At 39.3% G+C, this 22,332-nt stretch overlaps 2 protein-coding genes across 2 annotated transcripts; both read left to right on the plus strand.

Moving 5' to 3' along the window:
• Positions 1 to 807: 807 nt before the first annotated feature.
• bend7 (BEN domain containing 7) lies at positions 808 to 10,004 on the plus strand (the record flags this gene model as incomplete). The annotated part of the gene is made up of 9 exons (XM_083894259.1): positions 808 to 871; positions 5,113 to 5,190; positions 5,265 to 5,615; positions 6,547 to 6,663; positions 6,750 to 7,099; positions 8,600 to 8,707; positions 9,068 to 9,185; positions 9,291 to 9,404; positions 9,949 to 10,004. The coding sequence occupies 9 exons, from the start codon at positions 808 to 810 to the stop codon at positions 10,002 to 10,004; spliced, it is 1,356 nt and encodes a 451-aa protein (XP_083750385.1).
• A 4,830-nt stretch (positions 10,005 to 14,834) lies between these two features.
• sephs1 (selenophosphate synthetase 1) lies at positions 14,835 to 22,211 on the plus strand. Its single transcript, XM_083893435.1, has 10 exons — positions 14,835 to 14,874; positions 16,628 to 16,750; positions 16,856 to 16,952; positions 17,339 to 17,442; positions 17,562 to 17,669; positions 18,440 to 18,594; positions 18,678 to 18,768; positions 18,868 to 18,967; positions 19,560 to 19,772; positions 21,403 to 22,211. The coding sequence occupies exons 2-10, from the start codon at positions 16,655 to 16,657 to the stop codon at positions 21,615 to 21,617; spliced, it is 1,179 nt and encodes a 392-aa protein (XP_083749561.1). The 5' UTR covers positions 14,835 to 14,874; positions 16,628 to 16,654; the 3' UTR covers positions 21,618 to 22,211.
• Positions 22,212 to 22,332: the final 121 nt, after the last annotated feature.

Raw genomic sequence — 22,332 nt, forward strand, 5'->3', positions numbered from 1 at the left:
TGTGCTACTGCCTTGTGGGCAAGTGAGAAATGTTAAATAAAACAACACGGTAAAAAGATGAAAATGACTTAATTTTACTTTCAATTCCTTTGACATTTTTCAAGGTATTAACATTTACATTTTGCATAACTCCATGTAGGACGTTTCTATATGTAAATGTAAGAACTGTGGCAGTAGTAATGCAATATTTAGAAAATGTACTCTTGTACTTCAGTACTTTTACTCAAGTAGACAGCTGTCTGTAGTACTTTTACTTGTACTTGAGTAAAATTTAGCAAGGGGTATCTGTACTTTTACTCAAGTAATGAAGCTGTGTACTCTGTCCTCCTCTGGTTATAAATATCAATAGTTAAATATGTGGCCATTTGGTTTTATAAAAGTCTACAACAACAGGACAAATTAACAATATTCATGAACATAATATAGTAATATGTATGTAAAGTGTTAGTGTTTTCAGTTAAAATGACTGTGTCTCTGAACTCAAATGTCTGTCTCGACCTTGTCATGGGAGTGTTACCATCAGGTGGCGCACGGGGATATGTGAGGATTTTTCAATATTTAAGTCATTAATTTATTTGCATGACGAAAGGGAGGAACCACACCGTGCTGGGTAAAGGAAAATAGATGTAACAGCAGCGTTTATCAGGCCAGGCTCAGTGCAACAAGGTGGAAATGTGCGGATGACTTTAGCGCAGACTGAGGAGAAATGTAACTGCTCAATAAGGTGGACGGAGATTTAACTGAGTGGATCTTTTTTTTCTTTTTTTTCGTCTGCGCGTCTTTCTGGATGATCATCCTGCTGGAGAGATGGAGTGTGGTGAAAGGAAGAGGAGAAGGAAATCACGGAGCTTTAAGCTGGTCACGGATGAAGGTAGGCTGCTGCTGATGCTGATGCTGATGCTGCTGCTGATGCTGCTGCACCTGGATGAATGATGAAGAACGAGACAGACGCGCGTCCGTGTCTGTGTCTGGGTTTGTGTCTGGCGCTGTGTCAACGACAGATGACCACTCACAGTCTGAGCCTCCATTATAACCAGTTAAACTCTAAAACACATTTCTGGACATTTCTCGAAACAGAGCTCATTGTCGTGTCTTTCTTTCTCTTTTTAAATATTAAATCAAGCAGGTTATCTTGGATCACAAAACAAACAGCTGTTCTAGATCACTTTTAAGCTCCAGTTGCCACGCTGTCTTTCTCCTACTACACTACTTCATACTAAACCTACAGGTGGTGGTTTCTACATGGGATGGGGGAGGGCGGTCAGTCTGCACACTACACATCAACATGTGAATCATCAACATAATCAGTTTAATCCAGGTTCTCAAGGCAGGAAAAAGGAGCACATAAAAAAATTCATGACACTTTAATGTAAAATGCACTGCGTTTAAAAACTGTACCAATGTCTTCATAGCTGTGACTGATAATGAGCAGTAACCTGATAATGGATGGGACCAAAACGTTATCATTTACAGATGAGTCAAGTTCAACACTGAATTCCATAATTCTTATCATTTGGGCTTCTCCCTTTAGGGGTCGCCACAGTGGATCAGGGGTGAGTTGAAATATCGATATGATGATAAATTTCCGTCCTTGCTCATCCAGTATGATAATCGATATGCTAGTAAATATGATATGTGTTTATTTTTAGGGAGTCAACAGCGGGTCAATGGCGGAGGAAGCCACGTTAAGAGATGTCCCATCCACGTTCAATACATTAACTTTATTTGATGCACTTTGTTCTCTGTTGTTGTGAACAAATAAGAACTGCAACTAACTATTATTTTCTCGATGAATCGATGAATTGTTTAGTTCATAAGATGTCAGAAAATGTTAAAAAAAACGTTAATCAATGTGTGTCAAACGTGGAAATGGTGATGTTCACCAATGTCTTTATTTTGTCCACAAACCAACATTATTCAGTTTTAATGATTTCTTTGTTATCTGGAGCAAAGAAACAAAGAAAATATTCACATTTAAGAAGCCGAAACAATCAGAAATCTTGTTTTAATCATGAAAAAAGCTTCAAAACGATTAATCAATGAACAAAATAGTTGACGATTCATTTAGTTATCGTTAATAATCGATTAATCGTTTCAGCTCTAGAATAAATAAATCCACTTTTCACAGACATTTGTTTTCTTCAGTTAGACAGATATCGTTTTGTCTCGCTAATTGTCTTACAATATATTAATTACCATCATAATGTTATTGCTATTGTGGACCATGTATCACATATTGCATCATATTGTGAGGTACCCTGTGATTCCAACCCCTACAGTGGATCCTCTGTCTCCATCTTTGTCTCCTCTTCTGTTTCACCAACTGTCTCCATGTCCTCTTTCACAACATCCATGAACCTTCTCTGTGGTCTTCCTCTTCTTCCTGCCTGGCAGCTCAACCTTGCCTCTCTCACTTTATTTTCAAACTGTTTAACCCCGAACTGTCCCTCCAATATTCTCATTTCTAATGCTGTCCATCCTGGTCACTCCCAACAAAAATCCCAGTGTCTTCAGCTTCCTTAAGTTCCTGAATACAGATTGAAAACAATTATTGACTCGCACAGAAATAAACAATTATCATTTGTTAAATGTTACTTCATATTTGAACAGTTTAAAAACAAGCCATGCAAGGATTCCCAGTGTGAATAAAGGAAAGAGGACTTCTGATGCATAGCGTCATGTAGAGAATGGATTGAAGAGTCATAGGTACGGTGGCCGACAGGAGGCAAACGCACTGCAAATAAGAAAACACCAGCAAATAACAAAACGCCAGCAAATAACAAAACGCCGGCAAGTAACAAAACGGAAGTGCTCCGGGTCTGTGGGGGCGCTGTTGTGCAGGTCTGCAACCAACCTGTTGACTCGCAGTGTTGGGCCAAATTTTTTTTTTTATAAACTTTATTTAAACTTTTCCAGTACACACATACACATATACAATATACCTCAAATGGGATATACAATTGCATCTCGTCGATCTATTTATCAAAACCAAATTAAATAAATAAAATCTACAAGGCTTTGTTGAGAATAAATACAACACTGAAAACAAATCAATCACAACAAGGCAATAAAGGCAAGGTAACAATGGAGGTATCCTTTCTAAATGACGAGATGCAATTTCCTTGCTCAACCCTCATTCCCTTTGAGGTGTTTTGCATATGTTTATATGTTTACTGGAAAAGTTGAAATAAAGTTTATTTAAAAAAAAGGTGTTAGCACAACACTGCGAGTCAACAGGTTGGTCGAAGACCTGCACAACAGCGCCCCCACAGACCCGGAGCACTTCCGTTTCGTTACTTGCTGGCGTTTTCTTATTTGCTGGCGTTTTGGGATTTGCAGTGCATCTGCCCCTGTCAGCCACCTTACACAGGCCTTTTAAAAGCAACACAATTTATCTCTGCAACTACAAGCTTTATATGAAAAAGTAAAGGTTACACAAGTGGGTAATAAAGTGAAGAGAGAAATGTTGAAATATTCAGTGTTTTCTCACAGCAACTTCAATTTCTATCAAGTTGGGAAATAAATTCAAACACAGAATTCCTTAATACGGCTTGATAAGTAATGACGCGCACAGGAAAAAAAAGAAAAAAAACCTCAGTGGCACTACAGCTTTATCAGACCATCAATATACACAACCCAGCCCACCCATGACTGTGGATTTACATGCAGGTGATATTGCAGAAACTTAAGTGTTCAGTATACACAGAGGTGTACGATACACCCTTTAAACAGAGATATTATTTTCACACATCATCTGAACACAGACTAAGCTTTTATGCGTATTTGCTTGAGCACACAACTTGCAGCACTCCATGTACATATCATTATCGTAAGAAATTGAATTTGGATAAAAGTGCTCTACATATCGTGCTTTGTTACTGACATAAGGGTTCTTGTCTGGCAGTTTGAAAAACGATGATCCTTTTCAGCACTTTTGTTGTATTTGAACACTTGACAGCAGAGGAGCAGCAATACTTGGATTGAACACAGCAAGGTCACCTGCATTCTGTCGCTCATAAATCACACAGTTTTCACAAAAGGCGAATGGATTTTAATAAGTCATATGAAAGCAATGCAACAATATTGTAGCACTAAACATAACTTACAAAAAACCTTTGTAAGGGCTGATGATTTGAGAGAGTAAAGAGTGTGACTGCCTGTTGTTAAGCACAGCAAGGCTCCCAGTTGTCAAGTCAAGTCAATTTTATTCATATAGCCCAGCATTCCAAACTGTTTGCCTCGAAGGGCTTTAAGGTCTGCACAGCGAGTGACTCCCGAAATCCTTAGTACCATCCAATGAGGAAAAACTCCACAAAAACCCTTGCATAGTTGTGCTAATAACTCCACCCAAATACCTGCAGGACAAACAGACAAGAGCCAGGGAGAAGTCAAAAAATATAGCAACGTCAACCATGGTTCTCAAACTGTGATACACAAGCTTCCTCTGGTGGAAAATCAGAAATACTGTTCTACCAGAGTATGTGTTCAGAATGGAGCTGATCAAATAACAAAAGATAATACTAAATTAAATAATAATAATTAGAGTCGCCTTACCTCTCACTCTATCTAATCTAACTGCTGTCTCAAGTGTGTGAAGTATATGTGAGGAAGAGGACGCAAATGAGAAAGCAAATTATCTTATTGGGAATAAATCGGCCTATTTACACCACTGTATTACTTCAAGAGCTCAATATTTACTCAAGTGGTATACATATTTTGAGGACCACTGGAACCCTAGACCAATGGGAACGATGCTGACCCCATTTTACCTGCATATTATTACCTCCACCTATGTTTTTGTCCATCTGTTTGTCTGATTTAGAGCAGCATAACAGAAAGGTTATGACCCATATATATCGTTAGCCATAACCAACCAATTGTGAACCACAGGGGAGTTTCTGACATTTTCATGAATAAGTCTGAATAGCTTTAAAAACTAATAATTGCATCTCATGTAAATCTGTTACTGTGTAGTTCAAGATCAAGATGCAGATGTGAAGCTTGACAAACTGAGTAGATTTGGTGGAGGTTTTCGCTCTCCAAGCCTTTCTTCTCGTTTAATCAGTGTTATTCTACGATTTAATGAGAAAACACTGCTCTTTTTTAATGCAGATTATGACCCTTCATATATGATGAATTCCAGCGGTAAAGATGCCAACGGAGAGCCTAAGGTTGCTGCTGTGCCTGATGGTATGTGCCACTGTGAGGATTAATAATAGGACCAAAACACATCCCATTAATTCCACTCATCTCTTTCAAAGTAGTTTGGCTGGGGGATGAGGGCGTGGAGATCAAGAGACAAATCACAGGAATGATGAGGCTTCTGAGGGACAAGAGCAGCAGGGTGTATCAACGTGCTGGAGCAGAGCAGGACGCTGGAACAAAGGAGCCCCAGGATGGATGTCGGGACTTGGAACTTCAGCCTGCACCTTTGCGCCTCGGATCAGAGGATCATCAGAGCAACAGCTGGGACTGTGCAGGAGATCTCGGGGCATCTGCATCCACCACCACCCCCAAAGGCCCAGTCTGTGGCCAGTACAGCACCCACTCCAAAGCCCTGAGGATCCACAACAACAAGGATCTACTTAATCTGCTCAAAGTCAATGAAGCTGAAGGTAGAGTGGTGGAGCACATGCATGTCATAAGCAAATATGAAAATCGATCTTGTGTAGAGCTGAACACCAGGAGCTGTTTCCTTGTTGAGGCATTTGTGTAAATGGCTTGTTATTGGTGTGTTCGCCCCCATACAATACATTTAAAGGTCCAGTGTGTAACAATTAATGATTCATCTAATGCAGGGGTCACCAACCTTTGAGACTTTCCGCTTCGTTTGTGCCTTTCGTTTACACACAAACGGCGATTTCGCCTCTGAAAACGATTCTTTCTAAAAAACTCAGACAAAAGTGGAGATTAAGGAAAACTCAGTTTTTGGATTTGCATGTAAACGGAGAAAAACTGAAACAAACAGAGTTATAGGCAATCTAGGCTCCAAAAGTACAACCTTTTTACATTTGATTATGATCATGGAAGCATTCCGTGTAGCAGTAGCATTTCTGTTGGTGCAAGCACTTTTTACATGTTTGCATTTGCAAATACAGCTCCTATATTACGTCGAGGAGCAGAGACGTATTAGGGCTCGGAGGTCAGCAATTAAAGAACTTCTTCTGCCACGAGCCAGATCAGCGTTGCCAGTTTTTGGTCCGAGGAGTGGCGTGGGAATTTTAGGATGCCGCGATCATTGCTGCTGTCACTCTGTCACTTGAATAGTTACGTGCATACATCGAGGGTGAGGTCAATCGTTGTTGTTGTTGTTGTTGTTGAGGATTCTGATTGGCTTGGAATTGATGTGACTGATACCACACCAAATTGAGTCAAGTAGAGTAGAGTCAAGTAGCCATAAGGCTAAGAAAACCCAAATACTTTTTTTTTTGCTAAATCATTATGCACTTACACAAATATACATCTGGGTAGTACATTGAATGCTGTGCAATTTGTTGGCATATTTCATGCCAGTCACTGACCAATATACTACTGATTCTCCTGCAGATGCAGTATCTCCTGCTGTGCCAGAAACCCCCTGCTGCATGTGTAATTGTAAGGGCACCTTGCAGGCTATTTTGCAGGAACTGCGAACCGTGAGGAGGATGATGCATGCTCAAAAAGGTCAGTTGATGATAGATACTCACTCTGAGAGAAAATTAGGAAGAATAAACAAGAGAATAAAATGCACTAATGTCTTTTTCTGGCATCATTAGAAAGACAGGAGCAGGCAGCATCACCATGCCAACCTCGTCTTGGTCCAGGACCAGCTCCTTGTTGTAGGCCACGTAAGTGGAGGCCATTTTATAAAGTGGCACCACTGAGCGTGCCAAGTACTAGAAGAGCTGCTCTCAGCTCTCTGGAGGCATCACCACTCATAGCTACACCTGCAGAAAGTGGAAACAGGAAGGAATGCGAGAAAGAGCAAGACTCATCCAGAGCCACCAGTCATCTCATCCCCTCCGAGGTTTCTGTGCCGCCACCTCAGAATAATTCAATTACTCTAAACCACTCACAGAGTCCTCCACTGAACCAACTGAGGGACCCACAGTCATTAGAGGTAATCTGCATGTTAGCTTACATATATGTCACTGTGTATTTGCTGCGCTTCATTTTAGTCTTTGATTTGATTAGGGTCTGGACTTATTCAATCTCACATTGTGTGTTTCCTGCATTTATTTCAGCCTAAATGATATTTTAAAAACATGTAAATTACACATCGCACTATTTTTGTAAATATATAAAATAAGAGGTATCTTCTATTATAAGAAAAGGTTTTTCTTAAGTCTGTTTGACTCCATTCAGTGTTGAGGTTATACATAGACATTTTATCAGTTGTCATTGTCAAGTTGCATTAATTTCTGAGAACTATTGTTTCCTCTGACCTTTTGGAATCTCACTCAAGTCATATTTTTAAAAGAGTATATTTCTTGCATTGTGACTGCGCAAGTTCTGTTACACAGAAGCCAGATCATATTCATCTTCAGGGGCCAGTTGTTCAAAAAATGTAATCCGGATCAAAATGATCCAGATTTGGAAATCCCATTTTTTTGCTATCCAGGATCAGGTAATCCGTCTTGCTTTTAAGTCGGTTTTTCAAAGCAATTGGATTGGATCACCCTGATCCAGATACACAGTTTTCAGGATTACCAGCTATGTAAAGAACAGGTAGAAGAGCCAACATTGGGTCACTTTAAGTGTTTATTTTGAGCCGAAACACAAAACATAAACATCCACTTCCATTTATAATTTCTTTTATGAGCCTTTTATGATGCACATGAGCCTGTTGAAGAACCAGACCAACCTCTGGTGTTCTGTTAGAATGAGGGACTGACTGGACGTGGAGTAAGGGATGCAACTGTTTGAAATCAAAGAGTTATTGAAATCTGTTTGGGGGGTTTATTTCATGGGGACATGATCATTTTTATTTTTACTTTATAATACTGAAAGGCTTAATTGGTAGCTTATGCTACTTGATCACTGTAACCGTTAAACAAGTCAAGTGCAAAATATAAATAAAAGTATATACACTGAATGACACAAATGTATTATTTGACCAATTTTAAAGTTTTACTAGATTTTCTCCCTGAAACCCACCTTGAAATCCCACCCCTTGTTGGGATCAGGGTAATCCTGTTTTTGTGGATCAAATTATCCAAAACCTACTGAAAAGTTTTGAGCAACACAAACTGAAGGTTTGATCCATTTCCAAACTAGGATTGGATTACATGATCTGATCAGATTTCAGAATCCTTCTTTCTTTTTGAACAAACCATTTTCCAGATTCGATCCAATCCGATTAACCAAAATCTGATCAGATTACCTTTGAATAACTGGCCCCAGGAGTAAGCCGTGGGCATCTGGACTTACTTGAGTTAAGATGAAGATGTTTCACATCTCATCCAAGCGGGTTCTTCATTAAGACTAAGCCTCTGTAGGCTGAAAACCTGTCTAGATACACATACTGGATTGAGCAGCATGTTCTTTTCCCTTAATGTGGTATTTAGTTTATTGTATTATTTCTGGACGTTATCATTCATACTGTGTTTTTTGGTCCCTTTCTGAGGTTCGTCTTGCCAAAGATTATGATGTGTTTATCTCAAAAACTCAGCTGGACTCCATTCTCATTAACTATACACGATCTGGGAGCCTGTTGTTCCGGAAACTGGTGCGTAAGAACCACCAAGACACTACGGTCATGTTGCACCACTTGCTGTTTGCTTTTGTTTCTGACAATTATACTTATAATTGGGGACCGTATCTATGTTCCCCGGGTCCTATGTTCCCCGCTTTGTATGTGTATGCTTTCACCCAAAAGGACCTGGGGAACATAGGACCCTAACCCTTACCCTAACCCTAACCCTTTACCCTGGAGCTCCACACCCAGGCTTCCACAAAGTGGGGAACATAGGACCCTTTTTTTAAAAATGGGGGAACATAGGACCCGGGGAACATAGGTACGACCCCTATGATTGTTGTAGTAATGTACATCTCACCAATGTTTGCTAATGAGCAACTGTATGTGTAGGTGTGTGCCTTCTTTGATGATACTACCCTGGCTAACTCCCTGCCAAATGGTAAAAGAAAGAGAGGACTTAATGATAACCGTAAGGGCTTGGACCAGAACATTGTAGGTGCCATTAAAGGTATGTTTTTTTAAAGTTTTAAAGATTTAGTCGTTCGTAATAGTACAACAATCATTACAGAGTGTGTGGGGAAAACATTAACATAGTTGTGTGAACTCTATTTAGTTTTTACAGAGAAATACTGCACTGAACACAGAATAGAAAAGTTGCCTGGGCCACGAGACTGGGTACAGATCCTTCAAGATCAAATTAAACTTGCCCGGAGGAGGCTGAAAAGAGGTCTGTACTTTATGTACTCTATGAATTTTATTTGCAGTAATGTGTACTGTATATTCATATTTGTGACTGGAATTCCCCATGATTTATGATTTGGATATTTTTAAAATAGTGTTCTTCGTATTATAAAGTGTACCAGCCCACAAAATGCAAGGTGAAATTTCACACTCCTTTGACTCCTCAGATGCTGCCGATTCAGACGAACCCTTAAATGGACCATCGACAAGTATGACACACACACACACACACACACATATGCTAGTCTGCCCATTTATGCAGTGGTATTCATGTATCTTTCTTTTCTTTGCTCCTTTCCTATCATGCTTATTAACTCATATGTCTTTGTCAAGCTGCCACTGTGACATTTAACATTCTCGCATGCTTACCAAAATGTCAGCTAATTATCTTTCCACCATGTGGCATAAACACCATCTTTGAGAAAACTGAGACAAAAGTCCTGTGAGAACAAAACAGTTGTCTTTACTTTCCCTCATGAACAAGGATTTGTATTTCACTGTTTTCCATATTTTTCCTCTTTGTTTTACAGGCTGTGACTATAACAAGCCCACAGCAGTGGAAGAGACAGCAGTGAGCACAACATGATTGTCCTCATCATTGGATTTGTTTAGATGTTTCATTTGTTAACAGATGCTAACACACACACACACACACACACACACACACACACACACACACACACACACACACACACACACACACACACACACCTATAGTTCACATGTTAATACCTTTTCCAAGGAGGTTGTTTTCTGGCCACATTTGACTGACTGATTGCGAGTAGAATATCTACAAAGAGTAAAGGTTGTTTTTATTTTAAATTTTAGTGATGATCTGGACACAGATACAATATTTAAAAAAATATATAAATTAATTCATTCATTCATTCATTCATTCAACAATTGTAAAAGGTCTACTTTGTAACAATTAGTGACATCTAAAGGCCCGTTTATACCAATTTGCATTCCCACATGCACATACATGCCTGCAGTTCTGGTCATGCTTAACTAGGCTCTCACATTCCTTTCCAGTGAAGGCAGCTTTATTTGTGTAGCACATTTCATACACAAGGGCATCTCAGTGTGCATTACACAAACACAAAACAACATTTACATTTTGGAAACATTAAAATGTACAATTTGATCAAATCCCATTCATAACATTAATAAAACAGAGTACAACATGATAAAAAAGAGAGAAAAGTTAGACTGAAATTATGTAAAATATGGCATTGCACCATAAAACAATAATTTACTCTTAAATTATTAAGAGTGTAAAGTGCAGGCATTTTAAATGTTAAAATGCCTTAAAAGAGCTCAAACAAAAGTATATGAGAAATATAAAATATAAAAAAAATATATAAATATTGACATTTCTAGGAAGTTTGCCCTCTTTGAATGTCCTTGTATTCTTTGAGCCCTGAGTTGTACATGTACTGGTGGACCCAATGCATAATCTCAAATAAGTGTCAATGGCTGTCATGTTTTTTGCTGAAACAAAACAAAAGCACACCCCCCAACTGGACTAGAAAGTGTTTTTCTGCTGTGAACTCGTGCAGTCGGCACATACGATCAGCACAGACTGAAACAGTAGGTGTGCTTGTGTTCCCCAGTGGAACTCTGTGGAAACGCTGATGTTGAAAATACAACAGAGGACTCCTGTGGTCACTTCCCCCTCTCCCCTATGATGGCCCTCCCATAACAGAAGGTTTTTTGTTCTTCTTCCTTTGCGTAGCTAGATTCTGCTTCCATTCGAAATGCAATTATATGTTTGGCTTTCGTACGCAAGATGGCAGCCTCTGTAAATCAAGGCCCTCAAACGTACATACTGTATAAAAGGCATACTCCAAGGCAAACCAAACAATTACACACGTTACATACATCCTTCACATTCATATATTCACTTTCTGCCAATAAGCTCCTCTAAATGTTTATGTTACACACTGGACCTTTAACTCTGAGAATCTGAGCCAAATTGGCAGAGGTCGGTGCTCTCGGAGTACTTTCTCTAGATTACTAAGTGTCACAATAAAGTACTACAACAGTTCAGCATTTATGTATTTTGCACAAATTACATTTTAAGGGATGTTGTTTTGTGGATCATGCTTTTAAGGCGACCTGTGGGTGAAATGTGCAGGGCAGCACCAGCCTACATTTCAAACATTGCAGTGAAAAAATATTTGATGTTTATTAAAAATTAAAACGTAATAAAGTGTTTTTTTGTTGAGTAGCTACACATATCAGTGTTTACATTGTGATGGAAATGTTCTTGTATATGAAAATGCAGTGCCTAATCAGTGAATAGTTGTTTCCATCATTAAAAATGGTTTCATCACAACTGTTACTTTTATAAATGATTTCTGTCTACATTGGTAAATGTAATAAATTGAAAGAGGTTAGAAGTAGGAACTAGGCCTTGCCTAACATGAGGTATCGTGGGCCTGTGATGACCGATAATGTTATCTTTAAAGGCCACCGTTGACCTTTGTACCTTTGATGATCATAGATATATAAATAGCTATGATTGGTATATTGTTAGACAGAGTTATGCGAGAATAGGCTAGAGTTATCATGTAACTGCTGGCCTAACTTTCCTGAATAAACAGTGCCAGACACTGGAGAGTGTCTCTTATTTCGTGGAACCAAGTTACTACGTATTTGTTGACGAGGTTGGGATGTGAAAGAGCCTGATGAGACAAGTCAACCACCAGCTTATGTTATGCCAGATACACGGATACGCAGCTCGGAGCGCACAAAGCGCTTATCTGAGAGACTTTGTGAGTCAGTAGTGAGCTACCTCAACCAAGAGCAAGAATGCGCTCTGGGGCTCTCTTACTTTGTGGAAGAAAGTTACTTAATTTTTTTAGCGACGAGGAGAAAACAAAGATGGCAGCATTTGATGCAAAGGAACAGACCTGGGAAGGCTACTGTGAAAACCTCAATCCGTTTTTTGAAGCAAATGGAATTGATGACATGAGAAAGCGGAGAGCTCTCCTCATAAGTGTGGTCAGCCACATATGAGCTCACGAGAAACCCGGTGAGTCCTGAAAAGCCCTGCTCGAAAACGTACACTCAGTTGATAATGCTAACGAAAGAGCACCAACCGTAAGCCCAGTGACATTGTTCAGACTTATTCATTTGACTTGCGCCTTCTTTCGGCAGCCATTGGAATCTGTTGCTACTTTCATGGCTGACTGAAAGCTCACATAGAGTGGTACTGTTGCACATATATGTTAGTTATGGAGGTCTACTTACATACATTAACTTGTTTTTATGGTCAACAACTTCTTAGTTGCTGTAAACAAGCCAATAGAAATCTTTTCTGACGCTGTTCCCCAGCCGCGATATTTCAGACTCAACTCTCACACCCAGAAGACAGAGTGTGTTGTGATTGGCCAGCCAGCGTAGAAGCTTCCCAACTGTCTTGTGATTGGCCAATACCCGGAAGTGACATATCAGCACACCAGCTCTCAGAAGCACAGCTCCCCCCTCTGGAACGGTGGATGCACTGCTACTCATTATCAAAACATTGTTTTAACAATGTTTAAAAATAGCTTCTTCACGACTCCCCGCCGCAGTCCCTTTCATGACTTTGACCCGGAGTCAGAAGACACTGTCGCTCGTGAAACACCTCCACAACGGACGTTATTCTTCTTCTGCGGTTCAATGTACGCAACCGGATGTACCCGGACTAGTGCCCGGAGCAGGAGGATTTGCTGTTCAGGAGAACCGCTGTTTACGTAACCGGACTGGGTTTTTTCTGAGATCTCGCTGAAGATTACTGTTCTCGCCCGAGATTACAATACAACACAGCGTTCTCAGCAGTGGCTGAACTGTTTGTTTTGAACCTTCAGGGCTTCATAAACGAGGTAATGATGCAGATACATACTAAAAAAAAGTGTTAATTGGAACTTCAGGTCTAGGTCCACTTTAAGAAGAATAGCTCATGGTTGTATCTTCGGTGCTACACTGGAACGGATGTTGAGGGACCGTCTCGTTTGCGGTGTTAATGATGACAGGAATCAGCGACGTTTACTGTCCAAACCAGGCCTGATGTTTGACAAAGCATTTAGAATAGCAATGGCCATGGAGGCTGCTTGTAAAAAATGCACAGGACTTGCAGTTCAAACCTCAATTAACATGTAACAGCGTGAACAGAAAGCACAGGACGGGAGTCGAGGTCTCCTACCGTTGTTTCCGTTGTCATGGGAAACAACATGGCGCAGCCAAGTGTAGAATTAAGGATGCAGCATGTCATTGTTGTGGAAAAATAGGTCATATTGCCAAGGCTTGTAGAAATAAATGAAAAAGAAGCATCACGCTTCAGTGAACAGAATGTAGGCAGAGGCGTGCACTAAATTCTACTGACCATGCTGTTCCGTATACGCGATGGCAGTGAAAGTAGAAGAGGAGATAGAGAAGCTGATAGAGGATGGCATCATAGAACCTGTTAAGTATGCTGAGTGGGCCGATTTAAGGGATGTCGTTTTGTGGATCATGCTTGATTCATGCATTAAAAAAGTATTTGATGTGTATTAGAAATGAAAAAGTAATAAAGTGGGGGTTTTTTTCTAGAGTAGTTACAAATATCAGTGTTTACATTGTGATGATAATACATATTTTTTTCTTGCATATGAAAATGCAGTGCCTAACAAGTGAATAGTTGTTTTCATCATTAAAATGGTTTCTTCACAACTGTATCCTTGTGTTACTTTTATTAATGAGATTTGTCTAGATAGGTAAATGTAATAAAAGAACATTTAATATTTCTATTAAATTAAGTAATTATTAATGTAATTTCAATGAACCAATTAAACACTATCGATGAAGAAAATACATTTAAGGAGTGTTTGATTGGAAGCCTTTTGTCTCTGACTTTGAGAATAGAACACTCAAATAAGTCACATCCCAGAGCCTTAAAGCAGTGGCTTAGCCTCTACCAATATATTCATATCAATGTGTGCGAACAACTGTTACAAACTGTTTGTTTTAATAGAAATATCCTTAATATTACGAGATAAGGGTATTGATTCGTGTTTACAGATTTCTATTGACCCAGACCGTGTAGTGTCGTTATGTGTATTTGGAGGGAAAACAGTGAATTAAAGGTACACTCCATTGTAGAAATTTTGTTGCCAGACTTCACCGCTCGTTAAAGGGGATGTTGAAACCGCCACTGTCCAGGCGTAGGACCCTTTGATATCTCGAGAGTTTCCCCTTTTTATTTTCAAACAAATGTCATGTTATTGAGACGACACTCGACTTTATACGAGTGTTCATTTGATGATTGTTCATTTTGTGTGATAGCTGGATTTGTTGAACGTCTAATCTTGACAAAGAAGCCAAATGTGTGTCGATTTTCGTCAGGCATTGTCTCACGTCGTCCGATTCTCGCCGCAGTGCATTGTGGTCCCTTCCCCGCTCTTCTGTTGGGATCCACCGCTAACGTGAAGCTGGTAAGGATAAACTGGTCAGAGCAATTAAAGGGGAAATGTTGCAAGAATATAACTCCGCTTTGGTCCTAAAATCACAGTTAGGGCTGTTGTAAACACTCCTATTGCACCACATCTGTACAAACTTTGCATATGTCGCGTGTTTGGCGCACTTTCATTCATTTTAACTCTGATGTTGCACTCATCGCATGGCGATGGGCAGGAAGGGGTTAATTTTTTCCGCTGCCGACATTTTTGTTCGGTGCTCTTCTGCAACTTTGTAACTTACATGTGCACAGAGTCGGCGCTGTTTTTCGCCTCGGTGTATCATAATTTGGCCACAACACGCACATTATGCGTCTTTATTTGGGTTTCAGATGATTAGCTTTTAGCTATTTGTTACACAGAGCCGATTGTGCACTGCGCCTCATGCATGGATGTGTTAGCAAGAGCTAGCTCTGAAAGCAAAACTCAGTATTCAGCAAAACAAACACAATCAGAACAGATGTAGCAGCCTCAGTCAGCTGCTTAAATGTGTTGAACCTGAGCGCCCTGCGCTTAATAATGTGGTGTTATAATAAACTGCACGTATACGTTAACCAGTGCACAGCAGTAATGTTGTCTGTGTTGGGTTGAATGAACTTGGCGGTCTTGTGTATCTTGAACAGTCCCACAGTGAAACCACGAGGACTCTCACTAACTTATGTCTGTGTGCAGCATTGCTTTAAATGTGTAGAACGGATTTTGATAACATTTTCTGGGAATGTATATTATGTCCTGGTGAATAATTCGTTAAGATTTTAGTTGTGATATGAATTCAGAATGGTAAGGGTTAGGGTGGGTTATAATAAAATTATTTTTAACCATTCATTCAACATGGGGACATTGTATTACTGCAATTACTATTAAATAAATGTAGCATTGCCATTGTGACAAAATTGCATTGAATAATAATCTGACATGAAAAAACCCCACATAAAAGGTTTGTAGAGGGTGCAAATATCTGACCATGGTTAATGAGTGATTAATCAAAAATCCAATCATTTAAATTAATTCAAATCCATCCTCTACCTTTGGAGTTATGCTGCTCATAATTAAATCAAATAAACATATAAAGAACCTCCTAAAATGGCAAAAATTATAAACAAATTATGATATTCATGTCATGTTATGGAGTGTATGACACTGTGGGACGTACATTCTCTTGTAAATCCATACTTATTTCTGTGCTGCAGCTCATTGTGGGGTTTAATGTTGTAAGCTTTGTTGTTTTTTAATAGTTTATTGGTGTTATCTTCACATGTGGAAAACACATTTGCACTAGATGAATTGTACGTATACTACACTTGGGAATATTTAGTCGTTTGCAGCTGAGTAGTGAGAATAATGATAATTAAATGTAAAGGAAATTTCACTGGTATTTCGCTTTGCAATATTTTTCTGAGTTTACAGTTTATAGCTTAGATGTTCTAATAATTTCAAACATTGTCAAATGCAGCCCTGACAATACCAAGACAATTCAAATACATTTAAAAACTACACATACAGTGAGCAATGCAGTTCTGTTGCTGTATTATATCAGTGTCCAAGCTCTTTTGTTCATTGATGCATGATTCACTGTATAGCACATGAGTGAATAAATCCATATGGCATAGCCATGTGGGCTGTAATAGCTGAGAGTTTTAGAACCTTCTGTTATCTATGCGATTAACACATCTTTGTCCCAGCACTGTGTAACATCCAGACTGTTTCTAATAATTTTTCCCTGTGGTTCTAGCGGTGAAGGACCAGAGTTTCTTCAGACATGTCGGTGAGGGAGTCGTTTAACCCTGAAAGCTATGAGCTGGACAAGAACTTCAGACTCACACGCTTCGCTGAACTCAAGGGCACAGGCTGCAAGGTTTGTTTGAAATCTGCCTCTTTTTCATGAACTAAAGACTCCACCTGATTTAAGAACACATTTCAAAAACATTGTTTGAACATGTTGGTTATTTTCTGGTCACAGGTGCCACAAGATGTACTACAGAAGCTGCTAGAATCTTTACAGGAGAACCACTATCAAGAGGATGAACAGTTCCTGGGGGCAGTTATGCCCCGGTTAGGTAATTGTGATCCTCATACAGCATAACAATGATAGACAACTGAAGTGCACCACTTTCTCAATGTTTTATCAAACTACCATATCTTTAACAGCCGTGTAATATAGCAATGGTAAACAAAACATCTTAGTATGGGACACTCATTGTTGTTAATAAAGCAGCGTATGTTGCTTTGTTTTTTTAGTTGCTTAAGTTCAGTGGCCTTGCATGAGTAGGGGGATTAAAATAAGTTTTATTAAAAAAGATTCAATTAAATAAAACTTCAGTTATGACATTGAAAGGCCAATAAGTAAAGAAAGTAGCATTATTTCATTAGATAAATAAAGCAAAACCGTCAAATTCTGTGTGACCTGAAGCCGTGGTGTCATTGATCGCTGTTATTTTCACAGGCATAGGCATGGACACCTGTGTGATCCCCCTCAGACACGGAGGTCTTTCTCTGGTGCAGACTACAGATTACATCTACCCCATTGTGGACGACCCATACATGATGGTATGGAATTATGTCATCAGTTGTTTGCTACATGCTAACGTGCATTGTTCCTGGGCCTAATGTGGGTCTACTGTACACACCCAGTGAATGCTTAGTTTATCAATATTTCTATTTTATAGGGAAGAATTGCTTGTGCCAATGTTCTAAGTGACCTGTATGCCATGGGAGTGACAGAGTGTGACAACATGCTGATGCTCTTGGGAGTCAGCAACAAAATGTCAGAGAAGGTAAGAGCCATGTAATCTTTCGATGTGAATAGTTCAGATTTGTTTTACAGTTTTTCTTATGGCATATTAATACATTATTATTATCAACACTGCACACAATTTTAGCCAAGTTATCACCTACATCTGCCCAAGTCTATGATATCTGAAGAACATGTTCTCTACTTTTTTGTTAGACAGCCCTTTTCTCGCTGAAAATTTAAGTTTGTAAACTGCTCCCTGCACCAAAGTCCATATTAGTAATTAGTAATATCAACTTGTGTCAGTGCCTTGATTTAGCCCTGATGGACTGTGAAGAACAAGAACAGCATGTAATGACTGTAACAGTCTGCTTCACATGTGATAGTGCTTACAGCGGTAAATCCACTGTCACCCCTGCTGCGTGGTTGTAAACACTCCGTCGATTACGGTGGTATTTATCATCGTTATCGCCGACCTCGTCGTCTTCAAACATAATTAATTAATAATTATATTATAAATCCCGGTCGATTTGTTCAGCGCGTTCGAAATTATGATGATGATCTTCTCCTCTGTTCTTTGGTGTGGAAGAGTGAGTGGTTTACGTCAGACTCCACTCAGAAAAGGCTGTTTGAAGGTGAGATAAAGGTGCTACAATATTCTTTAGATGTCTTAGACTTCAGTTAGTAAAGTACCAACTGTGTTCAGGGAAAAACAAACCAAAGAAATCTAATGTAAAGATTTCTGAGAAACAACATATCATTTTTTTTCACATCATGTTATTTTATTGCTCTGGCATTCCTTGGGTTTTGCAGGAGAGGGACAAAGTCATGCCAATGGTCATCCAGGGATTCAAGGATGCAGCAGAGGAGGCAGGCACGTCTGTAACGGGAGGACAAACAGTGCTCAATCCCTGGGTGGTGATGGGTGGAGTTGCTACAACAGTCTGCCAGCCCAACGAATTTATCATGTAGGAAAAGATTCCTCCTCTCACACTGTCTAAGATCCAACTTTAAATGTTTGTCATTTTACAATGTTGGATATTTTCCTCAGGCCAGACAATGCAGTGCCAGGAGACGTGTTGGTATTGACTAAGCCTCTGGGAACACAAGTTGCTGTAGCTGTACACCAATGGTTAGATATTGTAAGTCTGTCTACTCACTTGTATGTAATCGTCTTGGACACTTATTGTTTTTTTTCATGATAATGATGCATATCTTGTTTGTTTTTTGTCTCTTCTCAGCCTGACAAGTGGAACAAAATAAAGTTAGTGGTAACACAGGAAGACGTCGAGCTGGCCTACCACGAAGCCATGATGAACATGGCACGACTCAACAGGACAGGTAAAATGACCTAGAATGCATCACCACATTTCAGCTGCCTGACTGTCATTGTTTTGTTTTAGTGAAATTAACATTTCAAGTTAAGTATGAGCACATCAGCTGTTGTTGTTGTTGATAATTGTAACTGAACACAAGTACAGGGCTTTACTTATGTTTGGTGAAAATATATATAATATTTGGCAGAAATTCCTGGTAAAGACCAGGTAAAGCAAATGCAGATATTCTCCTCTTCAACATTATATACATCTTAGAATTTAGTGTTTACATTTATATTCTGTACAAACGCTGAGGAACACAGGTGATGTAAAGCTGTTTTGGTGCTTGCATTGTTTTAAATTGTGATTTTAATTGAAAATGGCACATAGCGTAGTTGACTAGATGCACATTTGGCCTCTAACAAGTCTTTCATATACTTTTAAGTTTGCATATTTAGCTCACAATGAGTTGGTTTGACGAAATAATCTGAATGTATTCATTTCACTGACTAACATTCAGCCATGTAAACTGTCGTGTGAGTCTATAATGCCCGTCTAAATCTTCCTCTCCCTTTCTCCTTTCTTGCGCTCTCTCCCTCTCTCCTCTACCCATGCAGCTGCCGGCCTCATGCACACCTTCAATGCCCACGCAGCCACCGACATCACAGGGTTTGGCATCCTTGGCCATGCGCAGACGTTGGCGAAACAACAGCGGAGTGAAGTGTCATTTGTCATCCACAATCTCCCGGTCCTTGCCAAAATGGCCGCCGTGTCCAAAGCCTGCGGCAACATGTTTGGTCTCATGCACGGCACCTGCCCAGAAACATCAGGTGTGTATTCATGGATGGAAGTGTGTGTGTGTGTGATGACAAAATGCACAAAACAGGACAGGGAAGCATTATAAAAAATGGCCTTTTCCTGACACTTGGGGAAAAGGAGTGGTGAGCAGTTATTAGATGCCAATAATCTTTTTCAATTCTTACATGCTGGACCTTTAAGAAGATGAAGAAGGAAAGAAACCAGTACTGAACATGCAGTCAGACCTTAGTGATGTGTAAATATCTCACTGTTGGCACTTTCCATTATACAATTCAAGCATTACTCAATTAGTTTTTTTGCTTTTCCATTAGTGATAGTACCTGGTGCTTTTTTTTGACGAGGTTCCAAGCGAACTGAGCCAATTCTAAAAGGTAGCGTTGTCAGATTGCTGTCCACTGATTGGTCAGAGAGTGTCATCACTGGAAGAGTCATGAGCCCGATATCCGACACAAGATTCAAACTGAACAATGCCAAACTGTTGATCAGTTAAAAAGACTTAACAATCTTAAAACATGCTTTAATTAGCAAAGGAAATGTCTAAAATCTCAGTATTTGGGTCAATGACAAATGAAGTTTCAAAAAGGTATTTTTAAAAAGTATTTTCAGTGTAGATGTAAAACATATTTTTGAGTCCAGAACAATGTGCTTGAATATGTCTCATATATTGAATAACTATTCTAACTGTATTAACTCATTTTTAACAGTATTTTTAACTTCATGACGAAAAAAATGTCTGGTGGCGCAACCAAATATTTATAAAAAATATATATTTCCATTCCTAATATTTAGGACTAACTATCCCTTAAGGTGTCTACATTAGATAAACATTTTTTTATCATTGTGTTTTATTTTATAATAATTTAAGATTTTTGCTCTCTGTAGGTCAGGTTTTAAGCATCCTTAACATCCAATTTTACATTTAAAGACAGCGAAATAATCACACAGATATATATATTCAGTATAATAACTACATACATTACATTTATAAGCCATTTGGTCACTTTAATTTATCATTTATTAGTTTAAATTGGTTGCACAACCTGACAGCATTAGTTATGACATGAAATATGCTGAAAAAATGCATTTTCATTTCAAATAGTAACATGTGTTTTAGACATCAGTTAAACCTAACCCATCAAAAACACTTCACATAACATTACATCTTTATGACGAAGCTCGAGTACAGTCGCGATGAAGTGCAGGGGATCCGGGTAGATGTTAATAAAACGTGGTGACAGACTCTTAAAGAGCAGAGCGAATTTTTCATAGTTTTCACTCCGTGCGTAGAAAACAATGTCACAGCATTTTAGTACAGTCATGCTATGACGACCCCCCACGTTGAGGAGGTACTACAGTAATGGAAAACGACGTGTCCGATACCAAACCGAGTAGAGTCGAGTAGTGCTTGAACTGTATAATGGAAAAGCTCCAAAGAAAGAAAAATCCTTCAAGCTAACAGATCTTTAAATGACCCACAGTTGTGAGGTTGTGAAAACTGGTTTGGTATGAAAATGTAAGAGTTGAATCTGTCAACATCGGCACAAGGGTGAAAGGTTAACACATGCAGCTGTGAGAAAACTGATCGCTCATGAAAATCATCATTTAAGGCATTTTAACCGACCAAACTCCGTTCATCTACAGGAGGCCTGCTCATCTGTCTGCCGCGGGAGCAGGCCGCACGCTTCTGTGCTGAGATCAAGTCTCCAAAGTACGGAGAGGGCCACCAAGCGTGGATTATCGGGATTGTAGAAAAAGGCAACCGCACGGCCCGCATCATCGACAAACCTCGGATCATTGAGGTGGCGCCGCAAGCTGCCACACAGAACGTCAACCCAACCCCTGGTGCAACTTCTTAATCCACCTTTGCTGAATCATAGAGCAGAAACCTGGAAGCTCTGTTGAGTGATTTTTAGACACATAAACTACAAAACCATCCTAGAGTGTTGAAATATATACACACACAATAGTATGTACACAGAAAAGACTGGGCTGGTGCGTCTCTACATGGAAACCAGCGGCAGCGCACAGTGGCTTGGAGGAGTATGTCGCCACCCAGTGGACTCAACCTCAACTACACCCTCATTAAAAAAAATAAAAATATTGGTAAGAAATAAGAGTGTACTTAAAATCCATATGCCTTTTCTGTCTGTTGTATTCTGTAAAATGTGCTTGAATGAAAGAGAGAGAGCGATGAAGACAATAATCTGATACTTTTGATTCATTCAGAATCATAGGAGTCTGGAGTCTGTTGCCTCTGAAACTTGCTCTCATCGAGCGACATCAAGGTGGTGTGATGTGTTTGTGTTTGTCCGTTCACTTTGTACAGTCATAAAGCCTAGTTTTTAGTTCATTGCTGTAACTGATGCCTTGAAGGAGTTTGACGAGAATGTTTATTAATTTTTTTTTTCTTTTTTAAATTTCTTTGACTTTTTTTTGTATTGTCCCCACACAAACTAATAAATATTCAAATAGAAGACCGTTTGTTTGAGCTGCAGCCATGTGAATAAGGACGAGAACGTACACAAATCTGATTTACTGTAACAAAGCTTCCAGCTGAACACGTTTATTTTT

This window comes from Microchirus variegatus (genome assembly GCF_963457635.1).
Source record: "Microchirus variegatus genome assembly, chromosome: 8".
NCBI classification, from domain to species: Eukaryota; Metazoa; Chordata; class Actinopteri; order Pleuronectiformes; family Soleidae; genus Microchirus; species Microchirus variegatus.